General features: G+C 48.6%; 1 protein-coding gene across 1 annotated transcript in view; it reads left to right on the forward strand.

The window, feature by feature from the left end:
* trim44 (tripartite motif containing 44) overlaps positions 1 to 24,734 on the forward strand; it is a 120,147-nt gene that overhangs the window by 17,959 nt on the left and 77,454 nt on the right. Inside the window, exon 2 of the mRNA XM_038807397.1 lies at positions 9,557 to 9,634. Coding sequence (XP_038663325.1) covers positions 9,557 to 9,634 — 78 coding nt within the window. The remainder of the gene's footprint in view (positions 1 to 9,556; positions 9,635 to 24,734) is intronic.

A 24,734-nucleotide genomic window follows, 5' to 3' on the forward strand; every position in this document is an offset into this window, starting at 1 on the left:
GTACGTTCCCCCCTGGACGAGGCAAGGTAAAAATGAGAGGAAGAACCAGGAACAGGGCGCTCTGGATCGAAGCACTAAACAGGGCGAACTCCACCTCCACATGCACTGGGGTGAGCCTAATGCAGCTATAGGTGGTGCACCAAGTGCCCCTAACCTGAACCCGAATGAACAGGTTCTTTCCGGAGGTGGAGGACCAGGAAGGCCCAGCTTACCACACCCACATGTTCTGGGCCTGCCCCAGACTGTCAGATTCTGGATGGCCTTTTGGTCTTGCCCCCCCCCCCCCGGCCCATGGTTCAATCATGTGTCTTGCAAGAGCTGAAGGTGATGGTGCGAGTCCTTCTGGTGTCCCTGCCCATGCCCCCAGCCAGAGTCCCAGGTGCCGAACAGCAATGAGGAGACTGACCCGGATGAGAACCATTAACCCGAAACCCAGGTCACCCCGGAGCCCGAGTCCAATGATGACACTGATTTCCTGTACCCGCTGTCTCCCACACCCTCCACCACCCCAAAGACCTTCACCTCGGCTGGGCACTTTAGTGAAGAGGCTCCTGGGACACTACCTGGTGCGCAGGTGTGAAGAGGCACTCCATCCAGACGGATTTCAAGCTTCTGGAACAGACAGTCCCGTCAATCATGGAAATGCAGTTGAAGAGTCAGGGACTACATGAGGAGTTGTCGGCAAGCATCCAGCACCTGCAGGTGCAGGTGGAGGAGTCCAACCGTGTGCAGGAGCAGAAGGTGGTGCCGGCCATGCGATGCCCAGGCGCTGGCTGACATGGCGCAGGCACAGAGAGGTGGCCCAGTCCCAGAGGGAGATGACGCAGTCACAGGCAGATATGGTACAGACCCAGAAGGTGGTGACACAGTCGATGGGCGATGTAGTACAGTCTCAGACGGAGGTGGTCCACTCCCTGTGGCTCCCTGGCCGCGAGCATGTCGACCCTGGCTGAGACGAGAGCCGGCCTCCAGGACTGGCAGCGATAGGTGGTGGGGGTGCCTCAGGGGTTATCTCTGCTTGCACCCCTGTCTCATGAAGTAGCTCAGGGGCCATTGGGCATCCCAAGGGAGGAGGATGTGATGGGGCCCGTGCCGGTGATTTCCACAGGGGAGGTGCCGGAACACCGCAGCAGTTTGGACTCAGACTCCCTCCACCTGGCCAGCCTCCATCCCTGACACATCGGGTGAGCAGAACAGAGCGGTACCACTCCACCTGGGATACCCGAGCAGCAACCAGGCCCATCCAGGTCGGTCGTCCTAGAAGATGCCCACCCAAGGAGGTTGCAAGGTGGGAATCACAGCAGGCCACCTGCACTTCTGATGTGCCGCCTGGGGATCCACCAAGACGTAACGTTAGGGCCCGTAAGGCTTAAAATTAGACACCAGTTAAGTTGGCACGGGTGCAGGGCATAGTTTAGTGATCGGGGCTAGGGCACGAATTTGCAGTTATGTTTTCACATTAAACACCTGTGTGCAATGCAAGAACCTGCCTTGGGGCCAAGGTGGGTGGTCAGTGGGGTGCATAGCAAGATGGCTGCCTTGCAGGCCGTGGCAATGGTGGTCTGTGCCTGGACACCACCCCAGTCCTGTAGGGTAGTCAGCGCCCCGAACCCCCACCCCCGCCTCTGCAGCCTGACCAGTGTCATGACCGGCAGGCCACGGTCGCACCTCTCCCTGTCCTACCTTCTCTCTCTCCCTTATCAGCCACGGCACCTGTCTCTCAAATTTTTGAAGTGAACCTAGCCTTTGGGAACCCAGTGGAGGCAGAGTATTGTGGAGGCCCCGAAGAATACTGGGTCAGGCCCGCTAATGATATGCCAACGGCGTTTACTGTATGTGCAAAATGGAACGCATTGATTCCACTGTTCAGTCACTGGAGAATTTCAATTTGACATAAAACCAGCAGCCACCACGATTTCAGCATCAGAACCGATTCTCCGCATAATCGCATTTCCCAATTCCAATGTTGGTCAACGGAGAGTCCCGCCCATAATGCCGAAAATTAAATGGGTGGATATATCAACTGCCGAAGAAGAAACGCGTGTACAAAGAAGTTGATATTGCTGTACAGGCGGGTATCTGACAATGGAATGCTGTGTGCAGAATAAGGGAAGTTTTTGAATTCATATGTTTTGAAGTTTTGGTTGCACACATTAACTCGCTAATTTTTATTTGAATATCGAGAAAGGAATCTGTTCATTCTATATTTAAAAAAAAAAAATGTTATTCTCCTTTTTCACATTTTCTCCCGAATTTACACCCACCAACAATAAACAATAATCATCAACAAATATGTCAATCCCCATAACAATAACAACGATCCCATCCTTCCACCAACCCCCAAACATCAGCCCGCACGTTTACATAAACAAATGACAAAAAAGAATCCGGGATTACCCATAGTCACCCTTAATACACACAGCCCCCCTCCCGCACAACTAATGTTTGATGTTATCCAGTTCTTGAAAGTGCACAATGAATAATGCCCATGGCTTGTAGAACCCCTCCGTCCTTCCCCTCAGTTCAAACTTTACCTTCTCAAAGGTCAGGTATTCCAACAGGTCCCCCCGCCACGCCAGGGCACAGGGTGGAGAGGCTGCTCTCCATCCCAACAGGGCACAGGGTGGAGAGGCTGCTCTCCATCCCATCAGGATCCGCCTTCGGACGATCAACGAGGCGAAGGCTACGATATCTGCCTCCACCCCCGTTTCCAACCCTGGCTGGTCCGACACCCCGAACATGGCCTCCCGGGGACCCGGGTCCAGTTTCATGTGCACCACCTGGGAAATTACCCTAAAAACCTCCTTCCAGTAATCCTCTAGCTTTGGACAGGACCAAAACATATGAACGTGATTAGCGCACCCCCCGCAACGCTCATACACATCTTCTACTCCTTCGAAGAATCGACTCATCCTCGCCCTCGTGAGGTGTGCTCTGTATATCACCTTCAGCTGTATCAGCCCTAACCTCGCACATGAGGTGGAGGCATTTACTCTCCGGAGCACCTCACACCAGACCCCTCTATAACCTCTCTCAATTCTTCCTCCCACTTTGCTTTGATCCCTTCCAGTGGTGCCTTATCCTCTTCCAAAATAGCTCCATACACCACTGACACTACCCCCTTCTCCAGTCCCCTTGTCGTCAGCACCACCTCCAGCCGGTTCGTCCGGGAAGCTCTGTATCTCCTTCCTGGCAAAATCTCGAACCTGCATGTATTTAAACATTTCTCCCTGTTCCAGCCCATACTTCGTTTACAGCTCCTTCAATCCTGCAAACCGACCCCGAAGAAACAAATCTTTTAGCGTCCTAATCCACTTCTCTTCCTTAAGGGGGAGGGGGAGCAGCCCCAAGTCGTAGTCCACATTGGCACTAACGACATAGGTAGGAAAGGGGACAAGGATGTCAGGCAGGCCTTTAGGGAGCTAGGGTGGAAGCTCAGAGCGAGAACAAACAGAGTTGTTTTCTCTGGGTTGTTACCCGTGCCACGTGATAGTGAGACGAGGAATAGGGAGAGAGAGCAATTAAACACGTGGCTACAGGGATGGTGCAGGCAGGAGGGATTCAGATTTCTGGATAACTGGGGCTCTTTCTGGGGAAGGTGGGACCTTTATAGACAGGATGGTCTACATCTGAACCTGAGGGGCACCAATATCCTGGGGGGGAGATTTGTTAGTGCTCTTTGGGGGGGTTTAAACTAATTCAGCAGGGGCATGGGAACCTGGATTGTAGTTTTGGGGTACGGGAGATTGAGAGTATAGAGGTCAGGAGCACAGATTTGACTTCGCAGGAGGGTGCCAGTGTTCAGGTAGGTGGTTTGAAGTGTGTCTACTTCAATGCCAGGAGTATATGAAATAAGGTAGGGGAACTGGCAGCATGGGTTGGTACCTGGGACTTCGATGTTGTGGCCATTTCAGAGACATGGATAGAGCAGGGACAGGAATGGTTGTTGCAGGTTCCGGTGTTTAGGTGTTTTAGTAAGCTCAGAGAAGGGGGCAAAAGAGGGGGAGGTGTGGCGCTGCTAGTCAAGGACAGTATTACGGTGGCGGAAAGGATGCTAGATGGGGACTCTTCTTCCGAGGTAGTATGGGCTGAGGTTAGAAGCAGGAAAGGAGAGATCACCCTGTTGGGAGTTTTCTATAGGCCACCTAATAGTTCTAGGGATGTAGAGGAAAGGATAGCGAAGATGATTCTGGAAAAGAGCGAAAGTAACAGGGTAGTTGTTATGGGAGACTTTAACTTTCCAAATATTGACTGGAAAAGATATAGTTCGAGTACATTAGATGGGTCGTTCTTTGTACAATGTGTGCAGGAGGGTTTCCTGACACAATATGTTGACAGGCCAACAAGAGGCGAGGCCACATTGGATTTGGTTTTGGGTAATGAACCAGGCCAGGTGTTAGATCTGGAGGTAGGTGAGCACTTTGGAAACAGTGACCACAATTCGGTGACCTTTATGTTAGTGATGGAAAGGGATAAGTATACCCCGTAGGGCAAGAGTTATAGCTGGGGGAAAGGCAATTATGATGCCATTAGACATGACTTAGGATGTGTAGGTTGGAGAAGTAGGCTGCAAGGGTTGGGCACACTGGATATGTGGAGCTTGTTCAAGGAACAGCTATTGCATGTTCTTGATAAGTACGTACCAGTCAGGCAGGGAGGAAGCGGTCGAGCGAGGGAACCGTGGTTTACCAAAGAAGTGGAATCTCTTGTTAAGAGAAAGAAGGAGGCCTATGTGAAGATGAGACGTGAAGTTTCAGTTGGGGCGCTTGATAGTTACAAGGAAGCGAGGAAGGATCTAAAGAGAGCTAAGACGAGCAAGGAGGGGACATGAGAAGTCTTTGGCAGGTAGGATCAAGGAAAACCCAAAAGCTTTCTATAGGTATGTCAGGAATAAAAGAATGACTAGGGTAAGAGTAGGGCCAGTCAAGGACAGTGGTGGGAAATTGTGTGTGGAGGCTGAGGAGATAAGCGAGATACTAAATGAATACTTTTCGTCAGTATTCACTCAGGAAAAAGATAATGTTGTGGAGGAGAATGCTGAGACCCAGGCTATTAGAATAGATGGCATTGAGGTGCGTAGGGAAGAAGTGTTGGCAATTCTGGACAAGGTGAAAATAGATAAGTCCCCGGGGCCTGATGGGATTTATCCTAGGATTCTCTGGGAAGCCAGGGAAGAGATTGCTGAGCCTTTGGCGTTGATTTTTATGTCATCATTGGCTACAGGAATAGTGCCAGAGGACTGGAGGATAGCAAATGTGGTCCCTTTGTTCAAGAAGGGGAGTAGAGATAACCCCGGTAACTATAGGCCGGTGAGCCTCACGTCTGTTGTGGGTAAAGTCTTGGAGAGGATTATAAGAGATACGATTTCTAATCATCTAGATAGGAATAATATGATTAGGGATAGTCAGCATGGTTTTGTGAAGGGTAGGTCATGCCTCACAAACCTTATCGAGTTCTTTGAGAAGGTGACTGAACAGGTAGACGAGGGTAGAGCAGTTGATGTGGTGTATATGGATTTCAGTAAAGCGTTTGATAAGGTTCCCCACGGTCGTCTATTGCAGAAAATACGGAGGCTGGGGATTGAGGGTGATTTAGAGATGTGGATCAGAAATTGGCTAGTTGAAAGAAGACAGAGGGTGGTGGTTGATGGCAAATGTTCAGAATGGAGTTCAGTTACGAGTGGCGTACCACAAGGATCTGTTCTGGGGCCGTTGCTGTTTGTCATTTTTATAAATGACCTAGAGGAGGGCACAGAAGGTTGGGTGAGTAAATTTGCAGACGACACTAAAGTCGGTGGAGTTGTAGACAGTGTGGAAGGATGTTTCAGGTTACAGAGGGACATAGATAAGCTGCAGAGCTGGGCTGAGAGATGGCAAATGGAGTTTAATGTAGAGAAGTGTGAGGTGATTCACTTTGGAAAGAATAACAGGAATGCGGAATATTTGGCTAATGGTAAAATTCTTAGCAGTGTGGATGAGCAGAGGGATCTCGGTGTCCATGTACATAGATCCCTGAAAGTTGCCACCCAGGTTGATAGGGTTGTGAAGAAGGCCTATGGTGTGTTGGCCTTTATTGGAAGAGGGATTGAGTTCCGGAGCCATGAGATCATGTTGCAGCTGTACAAAACTCTGGCACGGCCGCATTTGGAGTATTGCGTACAGTTCTGGTCGCCTCATTATAGGAAGGACGTGGAAGCTTTGGAACGGGTACAGAGGAGATTTACCAGGATGTTACCTGGTATGGAGGGAAAATCTTATGAGGAAAGGCTGATGGACTTGAGGTTGTTCTCGTTAGAGAGAAGAAGGTTAAGAGGTGACTTAATAGAGGCATACAAAATGATCAGAGGGTTAGATAGGGTGGACAGTGAGAGCCTTCTCCCGCGGATGGAGGTGGCCAGCACGAGGGGACTTAGCCTTAAATTGAGGGGTAATAGATATAGGACAGACGTCAGAGGTAGGTTTTTTACGCAAAGAGTGGTGAGGCCGTGGAATGCCCTACCTGCAACAGTAGTGAACTCGCCAACATTGAGGGCATTTAAAAGTTTATTGGATAAGCATATGGATGATAATGGCATAGTGTAGGTTAGATGGCCTTTAGTTTTTGACTTCCCATGTCGGTGCAACATCGTGGGCCGAAGGGCCTGTACTGTGCTGTATCGTTCTATGTTCTATGTTCTATGACACTTTCTCCAGATAGCATTTATTTATCACATGCGCAAATGACAATTTGGCTCAATTAGTAGCACTTGCATCTCTGATTCAGAAGTTTATGAATACGAACCTCTCTCTAACAACTGAACCTGTAAAGGTACGCTGACAGTGCAGTGGAGTACTGAGAGAGTGCTGCATTGACTTTTGAGTAAGATGTTAACCCAGGGTCTGTGTGCATGTTCAGTTAGATATGAAGAATCTCTGGTCACCAGCTGAAAGATAGGGAATTCTCCTAGCGTCCTGGCCAACATACATCCCGCAAGAAATATGACCAGAACTTTTCATTCATCACATTGTTTCCATGAGATACATTTGGCCATTACTACCCATATAATAAGAAGTCTGACAACACCAGGTTAAAGTCCAACAGGTTTGTTTCAAACACTAACTTTCGGAGCACTGCTCCTTCCTCAGGTGAATGAAGAGGTATGTTCCAGAAACATATATATATAGACAAATTCAAAGATGCCAGACAATGCTTAGAATGCGAGCGTTTGCAGGTAATCAAGGCCGGGATTCTCCCCTACCTGGCGGGGCGGGAGGTCCCGGCGTGTTGGAGTGGCGTGAACCACTCCGGCGTCAGGCCGCCCCAAAGGTGCATAAGTCCCCGCACCTTTAGGGGCCAAGCCCTCACATTGAGTGGTTCCTGCTCCGCCGGCTGGCGTGAACGGCCTTTGGCGCCACGCCAGCCGGAGCCGAAAGGACTTCGCCGGCCGGCGTAAGTCCGCGCATGCGCCGGAGCATCAGCGGCTGCTGACGTCATACCGGCGCATGCGCAGGGGAGGGGGTGAAGACCATGGCGAAGGCGGACGAAAAAGAGTGCCCCCATGGCACAGACCCGCCTGCCGATTGGTGGGCCCCGATCGCGGGCCAGGCCACCGTGGTCAGATCGCCCCGCACCCCCCCCCCCCCCCCCCTCAAGGACCCCGGCGCCCGCCTGCGTCGCCAATCCTGCCGGTAAGGTAGGTGGTTTAATCCACGCCGGCAGGAGAGGCTAGTCATCGGTGGGACTTCGGCCCATCGCGGGCCGGAGAATCGCCGCGGGGGCCCGCCGACCGGCGCGGCACGATTCCCGCCCCCGCCGAATCTCGGGTGGTGGATAATTCGGGACACGGCGGGGGCGGGATTGACGCCGACCCCGGGCGATTCTCCGACCTGGCGGGGGGGTCAGAGAATCCTGCCCCAAGTCTTTACAGCTCCAGAGATAGGGGTAACCCCAGGTTAAAGAGGTGTGAAATGTCTCAAGCTTGGACAGTTGGTAGGATTTCGCAAGCCCAGGCTAGATGGTGGGGGATGAATGTAATGCGTCATGAATCCCAGGTCCCGGTTGAGGCCGTACTCATGAGTGCGGAACTTGGCTATAAGTTTCTGCTCGGCGATTCTGCGCTATCGCGCGACCTGAAGGCCGCCTTGGAGAACGCTTACCCGGAGATCAGAGGCTGAATGCCTTTCACTGCTGAAGTGTTCCCCGACTGGAAGGGAACATTTCTGCCTGGCCATTGTCGGTGATTGTGAATGAACGGACATCGCGCGACAATCACCAGGCAACGCATTCTAAGCATTGTCTGGCATCTTTGAATTTGTCGATATATATGTTTCTGGAACATACCTCTTCATTCACCTGAGGAAGGAACAGTGCTCCGAAAGCTAGTGTTTGAAACAAACCTGTTGGACTTTAACCTGGTGTTGTAAGACTTCTTACTGTGCTCACCCCAGTCCAACGCCGGCATCTCCACATCATGGCTACCCATATAATAGTAGTGACTGCTGCAAAGTAATGAATTATATGTGAACCACTCTGAAATCTTTGTGATATCTGACAAAGCTCGGTGTACATGAAGGTCCCTTTATCTATACTATTCCCTTTCTGCTAATAGTAGAGTTACTGGATACTTCCAATCTTGCCAATTGCATTTAACTCTATTTTAATCTCATGACAGTTTCTGAGAATCTGTGAGCAAGGGCACTAATCAATGCTAGTACTTTTGAATTATTTTACAGGACTGCCAACACGACCTTTTGTTAACCATTTATCAGTTTCACACTTAATGTACATGCTTTTCAGGGGTAGAAGGGAGAAAGAAAAATGATCGCAAGTGCTGGCAAGAATAACTTTTTTGATTGAAGTTGGAGAGTCTTTTTATTGCTGTGGCAGTCCACACAGAATGATGGTGTTTTATCACAAAAGGGGAAAGATTTCCAATTATGAAGGACAGGTTTGTGATTCACTTACACCAGATATACAGAGAATCTTGTGTGTGTGTGTCCTTTCCTGCCTAACCGACATTCCCTTGATCCCAAATCAAAATAATCTGGATGTGAAATTCTTCCCTTTCTGCAAGCAAGTATAGAAATCACCTTTTCCTCGCTTTCCAAAACAAAAGCTGCTTTTGTCCCCTTGTGCAGAAGTTAGACTATATGACTCAGTGTTTCCCCCTTTTCCTCCCCGGTTCACTTTATTCAGCTCCATTTAGGTGCATTTAGGGGCTAGTTTAGCTCACTAAGCTAAATCGCTGGCTTTTAAAGCAGGCCAGCAGCACGGTTCGATTCCCGTACCAGCCCCCCCCCGGACAGGCGCCGGAATGTGGCAACTAGGGGCTTTTCACAGTAACTTCACTGAAGCCTACTCGTGACAATAATTTCATTTCAATTCACCATTTCAAAGACATCAACACAAAACTCACTATTTCAAATCCATCGCAATATCTTTCTCGTAGGACACAAAGGGTTTGTGCATTTGAAAATTAAATGACATTGGCGTATCCCTAGTGTCTTGTACCTATGGTATGAAAAGCTGGACTGTCCTTGGAACTCTTTTGTAATGTCAATCCTTTTCTCTTTCTCAGAATCGGCCTCCCACTGATTTGAAGGCTGCCATGCTCGGGATGGTGGACCGGTTGAAGATGAAAAGCTCTGACCCCAATGTAAGTGCCTGCTTCTCTGTGTCAGCACTACATTCTTCCTTCATACTTTATTTCTCACACTTCTGCACTGTATGTTCTATGTTCTAACATGAGGTAGCATTCTTCGGAGAGCACGTTAGGAGCACTATGGACAATTCAAAGAAAATCAGAGTCTGATGTCCTCACTGATATTCCTCCCCCCTCCGTGAACACGACCAAAAACAGTTTACTGATCTCCTATCTTATTGCTGTTTGTGTGACCGTGTTATGTCCAACATTTGTCAACAAAGCAACATTGATGGTATTTCAGTGTAATTGGTTGTACGTGAAGCAAGTTGAAATGGTGTTAAAAAGGTCACTGTACCTATAGATCCTTCAACTTTGTTCTTTATTCAATAATTACAAGGTTACTATGTAAATAAATGATGAGCGGAATCTTATCATAATCTTCCAAAGTGTCTGGCTCTGACTGAAACCGCTGTGTAGCTCTCTAGCAGCACAGACCAGTCTTCACTCCAGAACTTGAGCCTCTCTGAAGAAAGAAAATGAGCGGACGGAGTTTTCGCCATCAGTCTGTCGAGGCAGGGACTGATAGTTCCGACAAGCCCGGCTCCACCTAGACCACAATGCCATCTTTAAAGGGTGTCCCAATCAGAACTGGACATCAACTCCTCCTCACCCCCCCCCCCCCCCCCCATCACATATAATGGGAAATTCCACCATCTAGCTCCCAAAGGGTCTGCCCCAGCACTGCCCCTGCTACAGGTTGGTACTGTAGTGTTGACACTGCCAAGCAGAAACAGTCCCAGCCTCTCAGTGCCAACCTGTGCTATGCCCGGGCATGTCCTTTTCCACGGGGCTATGCTTAACCTTAGCACTCCTGAAGGGGTCCTTTGACTGAATCCCATGTTTAAAAAGCTGCCACATCAACGAGGTTTGAATATTCTGTGAGGGGGGGATCATGTGACGAGGGGCGGGCTGATTATTCATATTCCAATTTATTCAATTCCATTAAAATGAAGTTCTGGCTCTTTGTGGGTGTGAACCACGTGACATCACCAATGAACTGTCAGAATTAGACATGCGCTAAATGCATGTGTCCATGAAGTCACCAAAAGATCATGAGACCCTTCCTGAACTACCTATCGAGGTGTCTGTTCCTGAGCTGGTGGAGGGTGCAAGTGACTGCTGTGACACTTCGCCAGGTGTGGAGCTCTCCTATTCCGCTCCCCTCTCCTCCCTGGTTCACCTCATGGTTGAGGCCTGAGAGGGAGTCCTGGTTTTCTCCCTGAAGGCACCTGTAAGTGAGATAGGAGTATGCAAGTGATAGCATCAATTGCCTCTAACATGGAGGCAGATTTGACCCTCAGGTTTGGATTGAATGGATGAATCCTTACCAGGTGGAAGCCCGATGGCTCTGTCCTGCTCCATTCCTGAAAGCTCAGATATGATCTCCTCGAATACCGTTGGAGCTGCTCCACTCCCACCTTCACATGTTCTCTACGATTGTGACAGAACCTCTCCTGCTCAAAGAAGAAACATGTTTGAGAGGAGTTGCATGGCTTTGGAGCATTGGAATTTGGTCCATTCCTCCCCTCATAAGATAGACAGCGTCTGTGTGGTCGGCCATCATTGAGCAGGAGGGTTGTGGGATAACTCCATCCACAATGCAGAGCACATCCACGTACAAGGACAAAGCTCAGACAGCCATGTGATTTGTGGAGATTGATGGTTCCTTCTTCACCTTTGCTGGATCCGTCTCTTCCCACCCCTTTCGTGCAGTTTTTCGTGTCTGCTGATGGGTTAAGGAGATGAAGTTGTCTCTCCACCTCAGCGTGGATGCACAGTAAAGCAGGACATGCCATTGCCGCTGGGCCTTGGATCCTGATATATTGAAGTTGCACCCATGCAGTGTTGGATTTCCCTCGTTGGCCTACTATCATCAGGTGGATAGAGCACATTCCTGCGCACCTGCCGATCGTCTCATAGGATGAGGTTCAGAGATGGGCTGGTGAATGACCTTGCAGATCTCTCTCTGTTTTGGGTCTGACATTGTGGATATGACAGGGAGTCATGCGCCATAGGACCCGCCCTCCCAGTAGAAATGCCCCAAAACCCCAAGGTGCACGTAGGGACCAGAAGGTATGCAGTAGTTTCCTGTCATCCTCCACAGCGGGAAGTAATTCCCATCCCAGCTGCCCTTCACGGGACTTAGTTCCGGACAGGAGTACAGTTTGAAGCGACTACCCAACTCCCAGGTACAGCCACATGACCCCTCGTAGTTTTGCCCACTCGGTCAGTGCTGATTAACATCTTCCAGTCTCTGCGCCAAGTCGAACACAACGTCTCGGCCTGCGCTCCTAAGGTTAAAGGGCGTTTTAGGCTAACTGCCCACCCCTTGCTGTTTGGAGGTGGGGATCCAATGGATCCAGCGCTGCTTTACCGGAGTCTCCTCTACACAGAGGTAGCGGTGCTTGCAACCATAAATGTGACCTCTGGAGCCCCACTGGGGGTCACAACCCACAGGTTGGGAATCCCTGCACCAGATTCTGACACTGCCCCCAATGTAAATGAGACTAATGCTCTCATTGGGCGACAATGCGAATTGCTGCAAAGGACAGCTCAATGTGTAACTCAACCCCACATGGAACAAAAGTATCAGGCTGCATTCTGGTTCTATGCCAGCTGAGCTGATCATGGGCAGGTTAACGATAGGGATTCTGAAATTAGACCCAGTTTTCCTGGTAAGAAGAAATTCCCCTGGATTCCCTAAACTGGTCACTTGCCAGTGAGGCTTATTAGAAAATACAACAAAGTGGATTGGACTTGGCCACAATGCCTCTCGCAGTGAGCAACCTGCTGAGGTTCAGACATGAAGAATTGGTAATTAGGAGGAGTGTAGGTGAGTCTGGAGTCAATATCCCAGCAGACACTAGTGCCGTCATTTCAATGATGACTACATTTCAAAGGGATTTTGTTATTTTGGTATTCTTTTTTTTAAATTTAGATTACCCAATTATTTTTTCCAATTAAGGGGCAATTTAGCGTGGCCAATCCACCTACTCTGCACATTTTTTGGGTTGTGGGGGCGAAACCCACGCAGACACGGGGAGAATGTGCAAACTCCACACGGACAGTGACCCAGAGCCGGGATTCGAACCTGGGACCTCAGCGCCGTGAGGCAGCTGTGCTAACCACTAGGCCACCGTGCTGCCCATTTATTTTGGTATTCTAACGTCTTTTTAAAAATATATATTTTTATTAAAGATTTTCCAATTTTTACAATAAATTTTACAACAAAACCCATAATACACAAGAACCACCATTACAAAAACCCCGACTAATCATGCCACCCATCCACCAAGATAAAGAAACACATCCGATAAAACAAACAAAATACACAGAACCCCTCCCCCTCCCGTTTAACAACTGACGGTGACTAATTCCTTAAAGTTGGCCATGAATGGCTGCCACCTCCGGTAGAACCCTTTAACCGACCCCCTAACAATGGACTTGACTTTCTCCAGGTACAAGAACTCTATTGTGTCACCCAACCATACTGAGGCAGGCACTGGGTGGAGATGAAGACCTCCACCCCAGCAGCACTCGCCTCACGGCAATCAGCAAGACAAAGGCAAGGACATCTGCCTTCACCTCCGTCTGTAGCCCCGGTGAGTCTGACACCCCACAAATGACCACCAGAGGACAAGGCTCCAGTTCGATATTCAGAATCGCCGATAAGGTGTTGAAGAAGGAGACCCAGAAGCTTAGAGAATTCCACTGGGAACTATCAGGCCCAGGCACTTTACCCTTTTGCATCAACCCAATACCAGCCAAAATCTCCTCCGCCAACTTCTGCTGTTCCGCCCTTACCTCCCTCTCCATATGCACCTTGTACAATATAATCTCTCCTCCAAACACCGCCTTCAAGGCTTCCCAAAGCCTGGAGTACGAGACAGAAACATTCCGATTGAATTCCACATACTCGCCAATGGCCTTGGACATGTGCCCACAAAATCCCAAATCCATCAATGACCCTACATCTAAACTCCACTGCGTGCACTGAGTAGGCTCCAACTTTAAACCAAAATCCACCAGGCTGCATGGTAGCACAGTGGTTAGCGCTGTTGCTTCACAGTGCCAGGAACCCGGGTTCGATTCCCGGCTTGGGTCACTGTCTGTGTGGAGTCTGCACGTCCTCCCCGTGTCTGCTTGGGTTTCCTCCGGGTGCTCCGGTTTCTTCCCACAAGTCCCGATAGACGTGCTTGTTAGGTAATTTGGATATTCTGAATTCTCCCTCGGTGTACCCGAACAGACGCCGGAGTCTCGTGACTAGGGGATTTTCACAGTAACTTCATTGCTGTGTTAATGTAAGCTTACTTGTGACAAAGATTATTAGATTATTATTACTAGGGCAAGTATGTCCTTCCTTACGTAATGAGACAAAACTGTACACAATACTCCAGGTGTCTGTTGCGGTTTTACTCTTATATTCTAATCCCTTCATAACAAAAGTGAGCACATAATTCGTCTTCCTAACTGCTTGCTACTTGCATGTTATATTTCTGTGATTCAGGTACAAGGACACCAGGTCTCTCTGAATGCACACATTTCATGATCTTGTACCATTCAAAAAATATTCTGCTTTTTAGTTTTCCTATCAAAGTGGATAACTTCACATGTTGCGACATTGTTTTCCATCTGCCATCTGTTTGCCCTCTCACCCAACCTGTCTACATTGGCTGTAGCCTCTTTGTGTCTTCCTCACTTCTTACTTTCTGATCTAGCTTTGTATTGTCAACAAATCTGGATACATTACACCCTTTGTCTAAGTCAATATATAGATTGTGAAGAGCTAAGGCTCAAGTACTGACCCTGTGGAGTTCTGTTAATTGAAAATGTCCATTTATTCGTACTCTATGTTTTCTATACATTCACCAATCCTCAATTCACGCTAAAGCATTACCGCCAGTCCCATGAGTCCTAATTATGTGGAATAACCTGCAATGTGTAATTATGTGTGATACCTTATTGAATGCTTTTTGGAAATCTAAATACAATACATCATCTGGTTCTCCCTTATCCATCTTATATTTACATCCTCAAAAACCTCTCTGCGCATTTGTCAAACACTATTTCCTTATCGGTGTTGATTGCTTAATCATAATATGATTTTCTAAGTGCCCCATTGTCAAAACCGTGCCATCATGTTAGGCTAACTAGCCTACAGTCCCAATTTTTGCTTTTTCTCCTTTCTTAAATAATGAGATAATGTTTGCTGCCTTCCAATCCTTAGGAACTGTTCTAGAATCTAAGAAATCCTGGAAGATCAAAACAATCCATCCACTATCTCTGCAACTGTCTTTAAAACCCCAGGATGCAGGTTGTCAAATCCTGGGGATTTGTTCACATTTAGTCCATTAATTTCTTCAGTACTAGTTCTTTCCTGAAATGGATTTATTCATGTTCTTGTTGTTGCTTGGTTCTTTGTGCCCCATTATTTCCATTGTTCTATTCTTCAGCGAAGACAGACACAGGGCATATGTTTACTGTCTCTGCCATTTCCTCATGCTCCATTTATAATTTCAGTTGTACTGCCTCTCATGGGCCTACATTTACTTTCACTAATCTCTTCCTATTCAAATACCTGGAGAAATATTAACAATCTGTTTATAGCCGGCATTCTTCGATCCTGCACCGGGTCAGGGAATCCTACCCCGGCGCTGGCTTCCCTATTCTCCAGCACTGTTTTTCGGGCGCCCGCGGGATTCCCCCCTGCGCCGGTCGGGGGCCGTTGACAGCGGTCCCCCCGGCGCTTCTCCAGGCCCCGATGGCCCAAGTAGCCGATGAGTTTGGCTGATTCCCGTCGGCGTGGATTACTTGGCTCCCACACGGCGGGACCTGGAAGGTAAGTGTACGGGGGCCGTCCTGTAGGTGGGGGGGGGGGGGGGGGGGGGGGGGGGGGGGCGGGTGAATCTGACCCCGGGGGCACTCCCACTGTGGTCGGGCCCGCGATCGGGGCCTACCGATCAGCGGGCGGCTGGTTATGTGGGGCCTACTTTATTCCGCACCGGGCCCCTGTAGGGCTCCACCATATTGCCCGGGGGCTGGTGCGGAGAAGGGAACCCCCGCACTTGCACGGAAATACACTGGCCATTCCGCGCATGCGCGGAAATACGCCGGCCGTTTCGCCAATGCGTGGGCCGTTCAGCACTGGCTGGAGGTGCGGGAACCACTCCGGTGGCAATTACTCCCCTAGAAAGGGGAGAATTCCTCACTTTCGGGAGCCCTTGACGCTGGAGTGGTTGGTGCCGGTTTTCATGCCGGTGTGGAGACATCGCCCCATTATTGGAGAATCCCGCCCCATGTTTCTTGTTAGTTTATTTTTTTCTCTTATGAATTTATAATTTTTCCTTTGCTGAACTCTGAAATCCTTCCCATTGCTACTTTTTGGCAACGTAGTATGAAGTGGACTTTGGGTGCGAATACCAGGAGAGGCTTGCAGCAAGCCTCCCGACAGCCTTCCCGCCTCCTTGGTTTCTCCGAAGTCCCGCAAGACATCGGAGTCGGAACCCTGCCCCAAATGGGCGGAACTGATTGAGGCTCATGGAAGTAGGTTGTAAGCCTGCTTATGACCTACCTGCGTGGGATCCAATGGCCTTCCTTGATTCTTTGGTCTCTCCAGGGAGACTACAGCCGGGCACCGATCAGTGCTGGCCCACACAAACTTGGACCAGGCGGAATTGCACTGGGGGGTGGGTGGTCTCCCAAGGCCACCACAGACTGGAGGCTCCCTGACCCTCCCCCTGGAATGTGGGCACCTTGCACCTTGGCACTGCCCAGCTGGCATCTTGGCACTGTCACTCTGGCACTGCCAAGGTGTCCGGATGGCACTGCCAAGCCAGCAGGAGCACTGCCTGTCTGCCAGGGTGGCTGTGCAAGGGTGCCCGAGTGCCAGGGTTGCACTGCCAATGGTCAGGGAGTGAGGGGCGCATGCCCATGAAATGAGGGTGGAGGGGGGGTTTGAAGGGCGGGGAGAGTGCAGGGCAGGTAAGTAGGAGCCTCCAGGAGGTTAGGTGGGTGAAGGGTGGCTGTCCTAGAAGGAGGGCTGATGGCAGAGAGTTTGAGGGGCCTGAAGAGGGGGGACCCCAGGGACCCATAGTGGAATGACCTCAGTTGGGGGTATGGGATAGTGTCCATGTGTGTGGAGGGTGGCATTGCCCACGGATGGGAGGTGTGGGGACTCAGAAGCCCACGGAGAGATCGGGCCGCCGTTTCAAAATGGTGGCCCAATCTCGGAGTTCAGCTCACAATGCTAAAAATAATTCTAAGCGCGGGCTAAACCGGTGAGAAACTCCCAGGGGCCCCAAAAAGTGACTAAGTGGCATTGAATAGCGGTGCGGAACTCGCTGGCAAAGCTGGCGGAAAGCTCCCTGAAAAACCTGCCACAAATTCACTTAGAAATGTTTTGGGAGAACTATGCCCATTGGAAAATCTTTGAAGAGTGGTGTTAAGTGGGAATCGGACTAGCGAGGCCAACAATGCAACTCAACACTAATTGGTCCACTTAACGAGGCCTCATGGGCTTCTCAACACAAATGAAGGCTCGCCAGCTGATTTATCAGGATCGCACTCGCCAGTCCCCCACTAACAAGGTCGAGTAAAGCTCCCATGACTTTCTTCAGGAACGCTCCCTTTGTTTTTCTTTTAAAAAAAAAACAAATTGGGAGTATCCAATTCATTTTTTTTTCCCAATTAAGGGGCAATTTAGCGCGGTCAATCTGCCAACCCTGCACATCTTTTGGGTTGTGGGGGCGAAACCCATGCAAATGGGGAGAGAATTGTGCAAACCCCGCACGGACAGTGACCCAGAGCCGGGATCGAACCTGGGACCTCGGTGTTGTGAGGCAGCAGTGCTAACCACCATGCTGCCCCGCGAACCACACGCTTAAACCATGCAAATTTATATATGGCAGAGAACTCACCGGTTTCCATCAGGATCAGGGTATTGGACCGCCATTTTGAGCGGGCAGCCCAATCACAAATTCCAGTGGCGGGCCCCTTCCCTCCACAACGCAAATCCTGATACCCCCAGCTGACAATGAAGGGAATTATCCCCCTCACCACGGGAATAACTGATCATCCCCCTCCACACCATGCTTGCATTAGTGTGACCCAATCAGCCACCCCCATCAGTTCCCCCCCCCCCCCCCCCTTCAGCCACCCGCCCCCTGAGCCCCCACCCCGTGGGATTGCCAATGGCACATACATCCTGGCAGTGAAACCCGCACCTGGCACGGTGGAACCCACATAGGGGGTCAGGGCACTGATAATGCACCCCTCTGCCGCTGCCAGGCTGCAGTGAGGGGTCCCCCAAGGGTCCTTTGGTTTGATGGGTGAGGGCTTTGGATGAGGGGTTCTAGGGTTATCCAGGGGTCAACCCCTCACCCACTCAACCCCCAGGACCCTTGTGCCCTAAACCCCAGCTCCCGCCCTCCCTGCAGCCTGTCAGTGGCAGAGGGGCAAATGACTTATGGCCTCTCCCCCTTGATCCACCACTCCCACCACTAGGGTGTAGGTGCTGGAGGCAGTGCACCATTGGCAAAGCCGGGGTAGAGGACTGATGGGGGTGGGGGGTCAGAACGGAGAATCCAGGACGTAATCTCTAGTGAGGTACCGAGCCTGTTGAGTTAACCTTCCATGAAAAAGATACAAATGCTGGTTGACATAAGACCATAAGACATAGGAGCAGAATTAGGCCATTCGGCCATCATGTCTGCTCCACCATTCAATCATGACTGATATGTTTCTCATCCTCATTCTCCTGCCTTCTCCCCATAACCCCTCATCCCCTTATTAATCAAGAACCTATCTATCTCTATCTTAAGGTGCCAATTATTTTTTTTTCCAATAAAGGGGGGCAATTTAGTGTGGCCAATCCACCTTCCCTGCACATCTTTGGGTTGGGGGGGTGAAACCGACACAGACACGGGGAGAATGCGCAAACTCAACACAGACAGTGACCCGGGGCCGGGTTTGAACCTGGGTCCTCAGTGCTGCAGGCAGTAGTGCTAACCACCGTGCCACTTAAACACAGTGATTTGGCCTCCACAGCAGCAGAGTTCCACAGATTCATCACCCTCTGGCTGAAGAAATTCCTCGTCAACTCAGTCCCTTCAGTCTGAGATTGTGCCCTCGGGTTCTAGTTTCTCCTACTAGTGGAAACATCGTCTCCACGTCCACTCTATCTAGGCCTCTCAGTATTCTATAAGTTTCAATGAGATCCCCCGTCATCCTTCTATACGCCATCGAATACAGACCCAGAGTCCTCAACTGCTCCTCATACGACAAGTTGTTCATTCCAGGGATCATTCTTGTGAACCTCCTCTGCACCTTCTCCAAGGCCAGCACATCCTTCCATAGGTACGGGGCCCAAAACTGCTCACAATGCTCCAAATGGAGTCTGACCACAGCCTTATACAACCTCAGAAGTGCATCCCTGACCTTGTATTCTAGCCCTCTCAGCATGAATGCTAACATTGTATTTGCCCTCCAAACTGCCCACTGAACCTGTACATTAACCGTAAGAGAATATTGAACCACGACTCCTAAGTCCCTTTGTGCTTCTGATTGCCTAAGCCTTTTTCCATTGAGAAAGTAGTCTGTGCCTCCATTCCTGCTCCCAAACTGCATAACCTCACACTTTTCCTCATTGTGTTCCATCTGCTTCTACTTTGCCTACTCTCCTAGCCTAACAAGTCCATCTGCAGTCCCCCTGCTTCCTCAATACTACCTGCCCCTCTACAAATCTTTGTATCATCTGCAAACTTCCTTCTTCCAGATCATTGATGTATATTGTGAAAGGTTGTGGTCCCAGCACAGACCTCTGAGTCACCGGCTGCCATCCTGAAAAACACCCCATTATCCCCACTCTCTGCCTTCTGCCAGTCAGCCAATCCTATCCATGCCAGTATCTTACCCTTAACATCATGGGCTCTTAACGTCTTTAACGGCTTCCTGTATAGCACCTTGTCAAAGGCCTTACGGAAATCTAAATAGATCACGTCCACTGATTCTCCACTGTCGCAACTTCCTTGTTACCTCCCCAAAGAATTCTGACAGATTTGTCAGCCATGACCTCCGCTTAGGATGAAGCCGTGCTGACTCAGTCCTATTTTATCATGCACTTCCAAGTTCTCCACAATCTCATCTTTAATAATGGGCTCTAAAATCTTACCAATGACCAATGTCAGGCTCAGTGGCCTATAATTTCCCATTTTCTGCCTCCCCCCTTCTTAAACAGCGGTATTACATTAGCCATTTTCAACTCTCTGGGACCCTCCCTGCCTCCAGTGATTCCTAAAAGATCAACACTAATGCCTCCACAATCTCCTCAGCTATCTCCTTTAGTGTCTGGGGAAAGCAGGCAGCATAATCAAAGATCCCTCCCACCCGGCTTACTCACTCTTCCAACTTCTTCCATCGGGCAGGAGATACAGAAGTCTGAGAACGCGCACAAACAGACTCAAAAACAGCTCCTTCCCCGCAGTTACCAGACTCCTAAATTACCCTCTTATGGGCTGACCTCATTAACACTACACCCTGTATGCTTCATCCGATGCCAGTGCTTATGTAGTTACATTGTATATCTTGTGTTGCCCTATTATGTATTTTCTTTTATTCCCTTTTCTTCCCATGTACTTAATGATCATTTAAGCTGCTCGCAGAAAAATACTTTTCACTGTACCTCGGTACACGTGACAATAAACAAATCCAATCCAATCCAAATGCAGAATTGCCTGTTCCGTAGTCGGCTCTGCCACAAGCTGCTCTAAAAAACCATCTCGTAGACATTCCACAAATTCCTTTTCTTGGTATCACTACCAACCTGACTTTCCCAGTCCACCTACATATTGAAGTCCCTCATGATTATTGTGATATTGCCTGTCTTAAATGCCTTTTCTGTCAAATCTAAGCAAATTACTGCGGATGCTGGAATCTGAAACGAAAGAGAAAATGCTGGAAAATCTCAGCAGGTCTGGCAGCATCTGTAGGGAGAGAAATGAGCTAACGTTTCGAGTCCGATGACTCTTTGTCAAAGCTAACAGACAGAGAAAATGGGAAATATTTATACTGTAGAGTGAGAATGAAAGATGAGTCATTGCCACAGAAACTCAGGGAAACCGGGTGCTAATGGCCACAAAAACCAAGAGAAAAGAGTGCTAATGGCAGTCTCCAGAGAGAACAAAAGATGTGAAAGGAATCATGTGGCAATTGATGAAATATTGTGCAAAATCTTAGCTGACAACCAGACTCCAAGTTGCGCTGATATGGGCAGCTCATGCAAGTAATTCCCTTGTGATGGTCGGCGAATGTAGTCGCCCTCAGTTTATGGCTAGAATCTCAAATTGCCCTCTTGTGATTTGGATCGTCCTCCGGCTCTGGAAGGTGTTACTCTTTTCTAAATGATTCACATGACATGGGCTTTTTTTGAGACTGAGGGGTCAGAGGAAATTTGGAGAGGATTGAGGCATTGTATCAGACCATCTGAGACAGAATTTAATTCAGGAGATTTGGTCCAATGTAAAAGAAAGGGTCATAGGAATAGGAAGGCTCTGGTCGGGTGTTGGGTCACAATAGTATGACAGCACTTAATTAACACAACGGTGTTAACTGTTACGGTTCAATCCCATGATTAATTGGACTCTGAGCAGCTGATAGAAGTAAACAAGGCTTATTGTATTTAGAGATAAAAATATGGGCCGGAATTCTCTGGCTGTTCACACCAGAGGGATTCTCTGGTCTCGCTGGTGGCACACCCTTCTGTTGGTTTCCCGGCGGCTTGGGGGGCTTCAATGGCAATTCCCATTGTCACAGCGGGGGGAGAAGAGAATCCCGCTGCCAGTGAATAGCGCGCCACCTCTCGCCACCGAGAAACAAGCGGCTGGGATGCTGGAGAATCCCACCCATGATAAATTAAATGTTGTATAATGGGAGTGATCATGACACGCATAACGGAGCTATCATATTCACAAGCCAGTTACCCAGCAAGGGTGCTCAGGTGGTATATATTTTGTGTGACCCAGTGAATAGAAGGATGTGACAATTGTGGGACATGCAGGAAAAGTTACTGGCATGTTCAAATATTGGTTGAATGTTCAGGATGATGGCCAAGACGCAAGGCCCAATGACTGGCAGCGTGGGTTGAAAGGGTTGTTATGGGCCAGGGTTTAGAGAACCCCGAAGTGTATCATGGAGTTCACCTGACCCACAACTTTGAATAGTTTGTGGTATGGGGAGCACACGGCCCACTCTACAGGAGTGGTACAGCAGAAATGGAAAAGTATTTTTTAAAGCAAAACAATGTTTATTCTATGAACTGAAGTTAACCTTTTGAAACATACAGTGAACATCTTAGCAACCATTAATTCAAATACAACCCCCAAAGAATACAACACTAAGTAAATTCTTAATAACTTCCCAAACAACATCCAGAAGACAAAAAGAAACACCTTTTAACAGAAGCACATTAGGTTTACGTTCACTACTGAGAACATTTATAATTCTGAATTCACCAAATGATCAAGAGATAGTCTTTTCATGGTAGAGAGATCAACAGTACATCTGCTCTGTCTGGCTTCAGCTCCAACACTGAAAACAAAACTAAAACACACCCTGCAGCAAACAGCCTAAAACGAAAGTAAAAAGCTGACAGTCAGCCCAGTTCCACCCACACTCTGACATCACTGATAAACACCCATTTCTTAAAGTTACATTTCTTAAACTCTCATTTCTTTAAGGTACTCTCACATGACAGGGTGGAGACTGTGAAAGCGTATTGCAAGTAAAAATAGTGGATCCGGAAGTGACTCCTGCATCTGAAAGTGATCATGTACCAGAGAAAGATCCCCGCAAAGAGGGCATTCTTACAGTAGTCAGCCTTACAGACATTAAAATGCGAGTAAAGGCCATAGCTTGAATAGATTAGACAATGACATGATTTTCTGGCTTTCCCACTGGCAGGATCCTCTGGTCTTGCTGAAGGCGACCTCTGCAGCAGGTTCTCCGGTGGTGGGATGGGCGAACCACTCAATATGCTGTGGACATCAGCGGGGTCGGAATATCCCGCTAGTGCGCTGTCTCCGCCGCCGGAAAAGATGCTACGGTGGTGCGGTGGGGGTGGGGGGGGGGGGGGGGCTGTTGGGAGCTGGAAAATCTCGCCCAATTAGATACAGGCTAAAAGATAAAAGAGGCAAATCGAAGTGAATTAGAGAGGAGGGGAGAGTTTGGAGTTCGTTCAGAGGTATCAGATAAGGAGCAACCAGCTTTGTCACACAGGTGGATTTGTACTGAAAGAGTTCTTGCATATGAAAGTTAGAAGGCTAATGGTTTTGAAGAGCGACTTTTTATTATTTACAGGGATGTGCGTATCACTGGCTATGCCAGCATTTTTGAGAAGGTGAGCCGCCTTCTGGAGCCACTGCAGTCCATGAGATGTAGGAACACCCAAGTGCTGTTCGGGAGGGTGTTCAAGGATTTTGACCCGGCGACAGGGAAGAAACAGTGATAATATTTCCAAGTAAGGACAGTGAGTGACTTGGAGGGGACATTCCAGGTGGTAGGGTTCCCAGGTATCTGCTGTCCTTCTAGATGATAGTGGTTGTGGGTTTGGAAGGTGCTGTCTGAAGAGAGTTGGTGAGTTCCTGCAGTGCGTCTTATAGATAGTACACACAGCCGTCCTGTTCATTGGTGGTGGAGGGATTGAATGTTTGTGGAAGGAGTGCCAATCAAGTGTGCCTCTTTGTCCTGAATGGTGTTGAGCTTCTTAAATGTTGTCGGGCTTCTTGAATGCTGTTTGAGCTGCACTCATCCAGGCAAGTGGAGTATTCCAGGCAAGTACAGGAAGCCATCAATTTTGCCCTGTAGATGGTGGACAGGCTTTGGGGAGTCAGGAGGTGAGTGACCACAGAATTCCTAACCTCTGATCTACTCTCATAAACACAGAAACCTAGCTAGTCCAGTTTGGTTTCTGGTCAATGGTAACCCTCAGGATGTGATACATGTTAACATGGACTGGGCCACAGCTGGCAAAGTACCCCTGACAGAATCATACAATGCAGAAGGGGCCCTTTGGCCAATCGAGTCTGCACCAACATATGAAAAACACCTGAGCTACCTACCTAATCATATTTACCAGCATTTTGCCATAGCCCAAGGTACGTTTTAAAGGATGTGAGGCAAACTGGCTCTACCATCCTCTTGGCAGTGCATTCAAGACCGCCTCCACCCTCTGGGTCAAAATGTTTTTTATTGCATCTATGATGAATGGTAAGGATTTCAGATGTATTGTATTAAATGTATTGGTGCAGTAAAGGTTAAAAGCCTGGGTCAGTGTGTGTTACTGCTACAATCATGCTTTAATTGATATCCTAGTTTGAAAGGTGGGAGCCAACGGTGCAATTAAAGCATTGTAAAGGCTTGGACTAATGGAATAATGGAATTTGTTTTGATTAAGGGAATTCCCTGTAGAGTTAATTAGATTTTGGCTTGGTAAGGTGGTGACATTGCTGGATGGAGCTAAGGCATCAGGCATTTTGAAAAAGAAGTTCCGTTGTGAGCTGAGTGAAGCTTGTGTCCTGAAGTCAAGCAGTTTTGCTCGCACTAATGTTCAGTTAAAAAGATGAACAGTGTTTAAAGCAGTGCAATCTTGTCTGAAAACAATGGGAGCTGAAACAAGTTGAGAAGCATCTTCTGAAGACATACAGCCAGAGTTTCTGCATGGGTCTGACAGGAGTCAGATCTTGTCTTTAAAGCAAAGCCGAAGAATCTCTCTTACCCAAAGAGCATATCTGTAAAGCGGCTATTCCTCTGTGCCATTAGTAGTTACAGTAGATTGAGAGCTGAGATGTTTTTTTTCTTGTTGTTTATGTGGGAATAAAGATATAAATTAAGGATTTTGCATTCACTGTATTGAGTAGTATTGTTTACGGGTAATTGTAAGTTATTTTCTGGTGTGTTAAAGATGTTTTAATACTATGTTAGTATTAAAGTTTGTTTTAAAAACCATATACCTATTTCTTTGTGTAATCTCTCCTGGAGTGAGGTATCCTTTCCTCACAGT

Source organism: Scyliorhinus canicula, chromosome 9 (assembly GCF_902713615.1).
Source record: "Scyliorhinus canicula chromosome 9, sScyCan1.1, whole genome shotgun sequence".
NCBI lineage: Eukaryota > Metazoa > Chordata > Chondrichthyes > Carcharhiniformes > Scyliorhinidae > Scyliorhinus > Scyliorhinus canicula.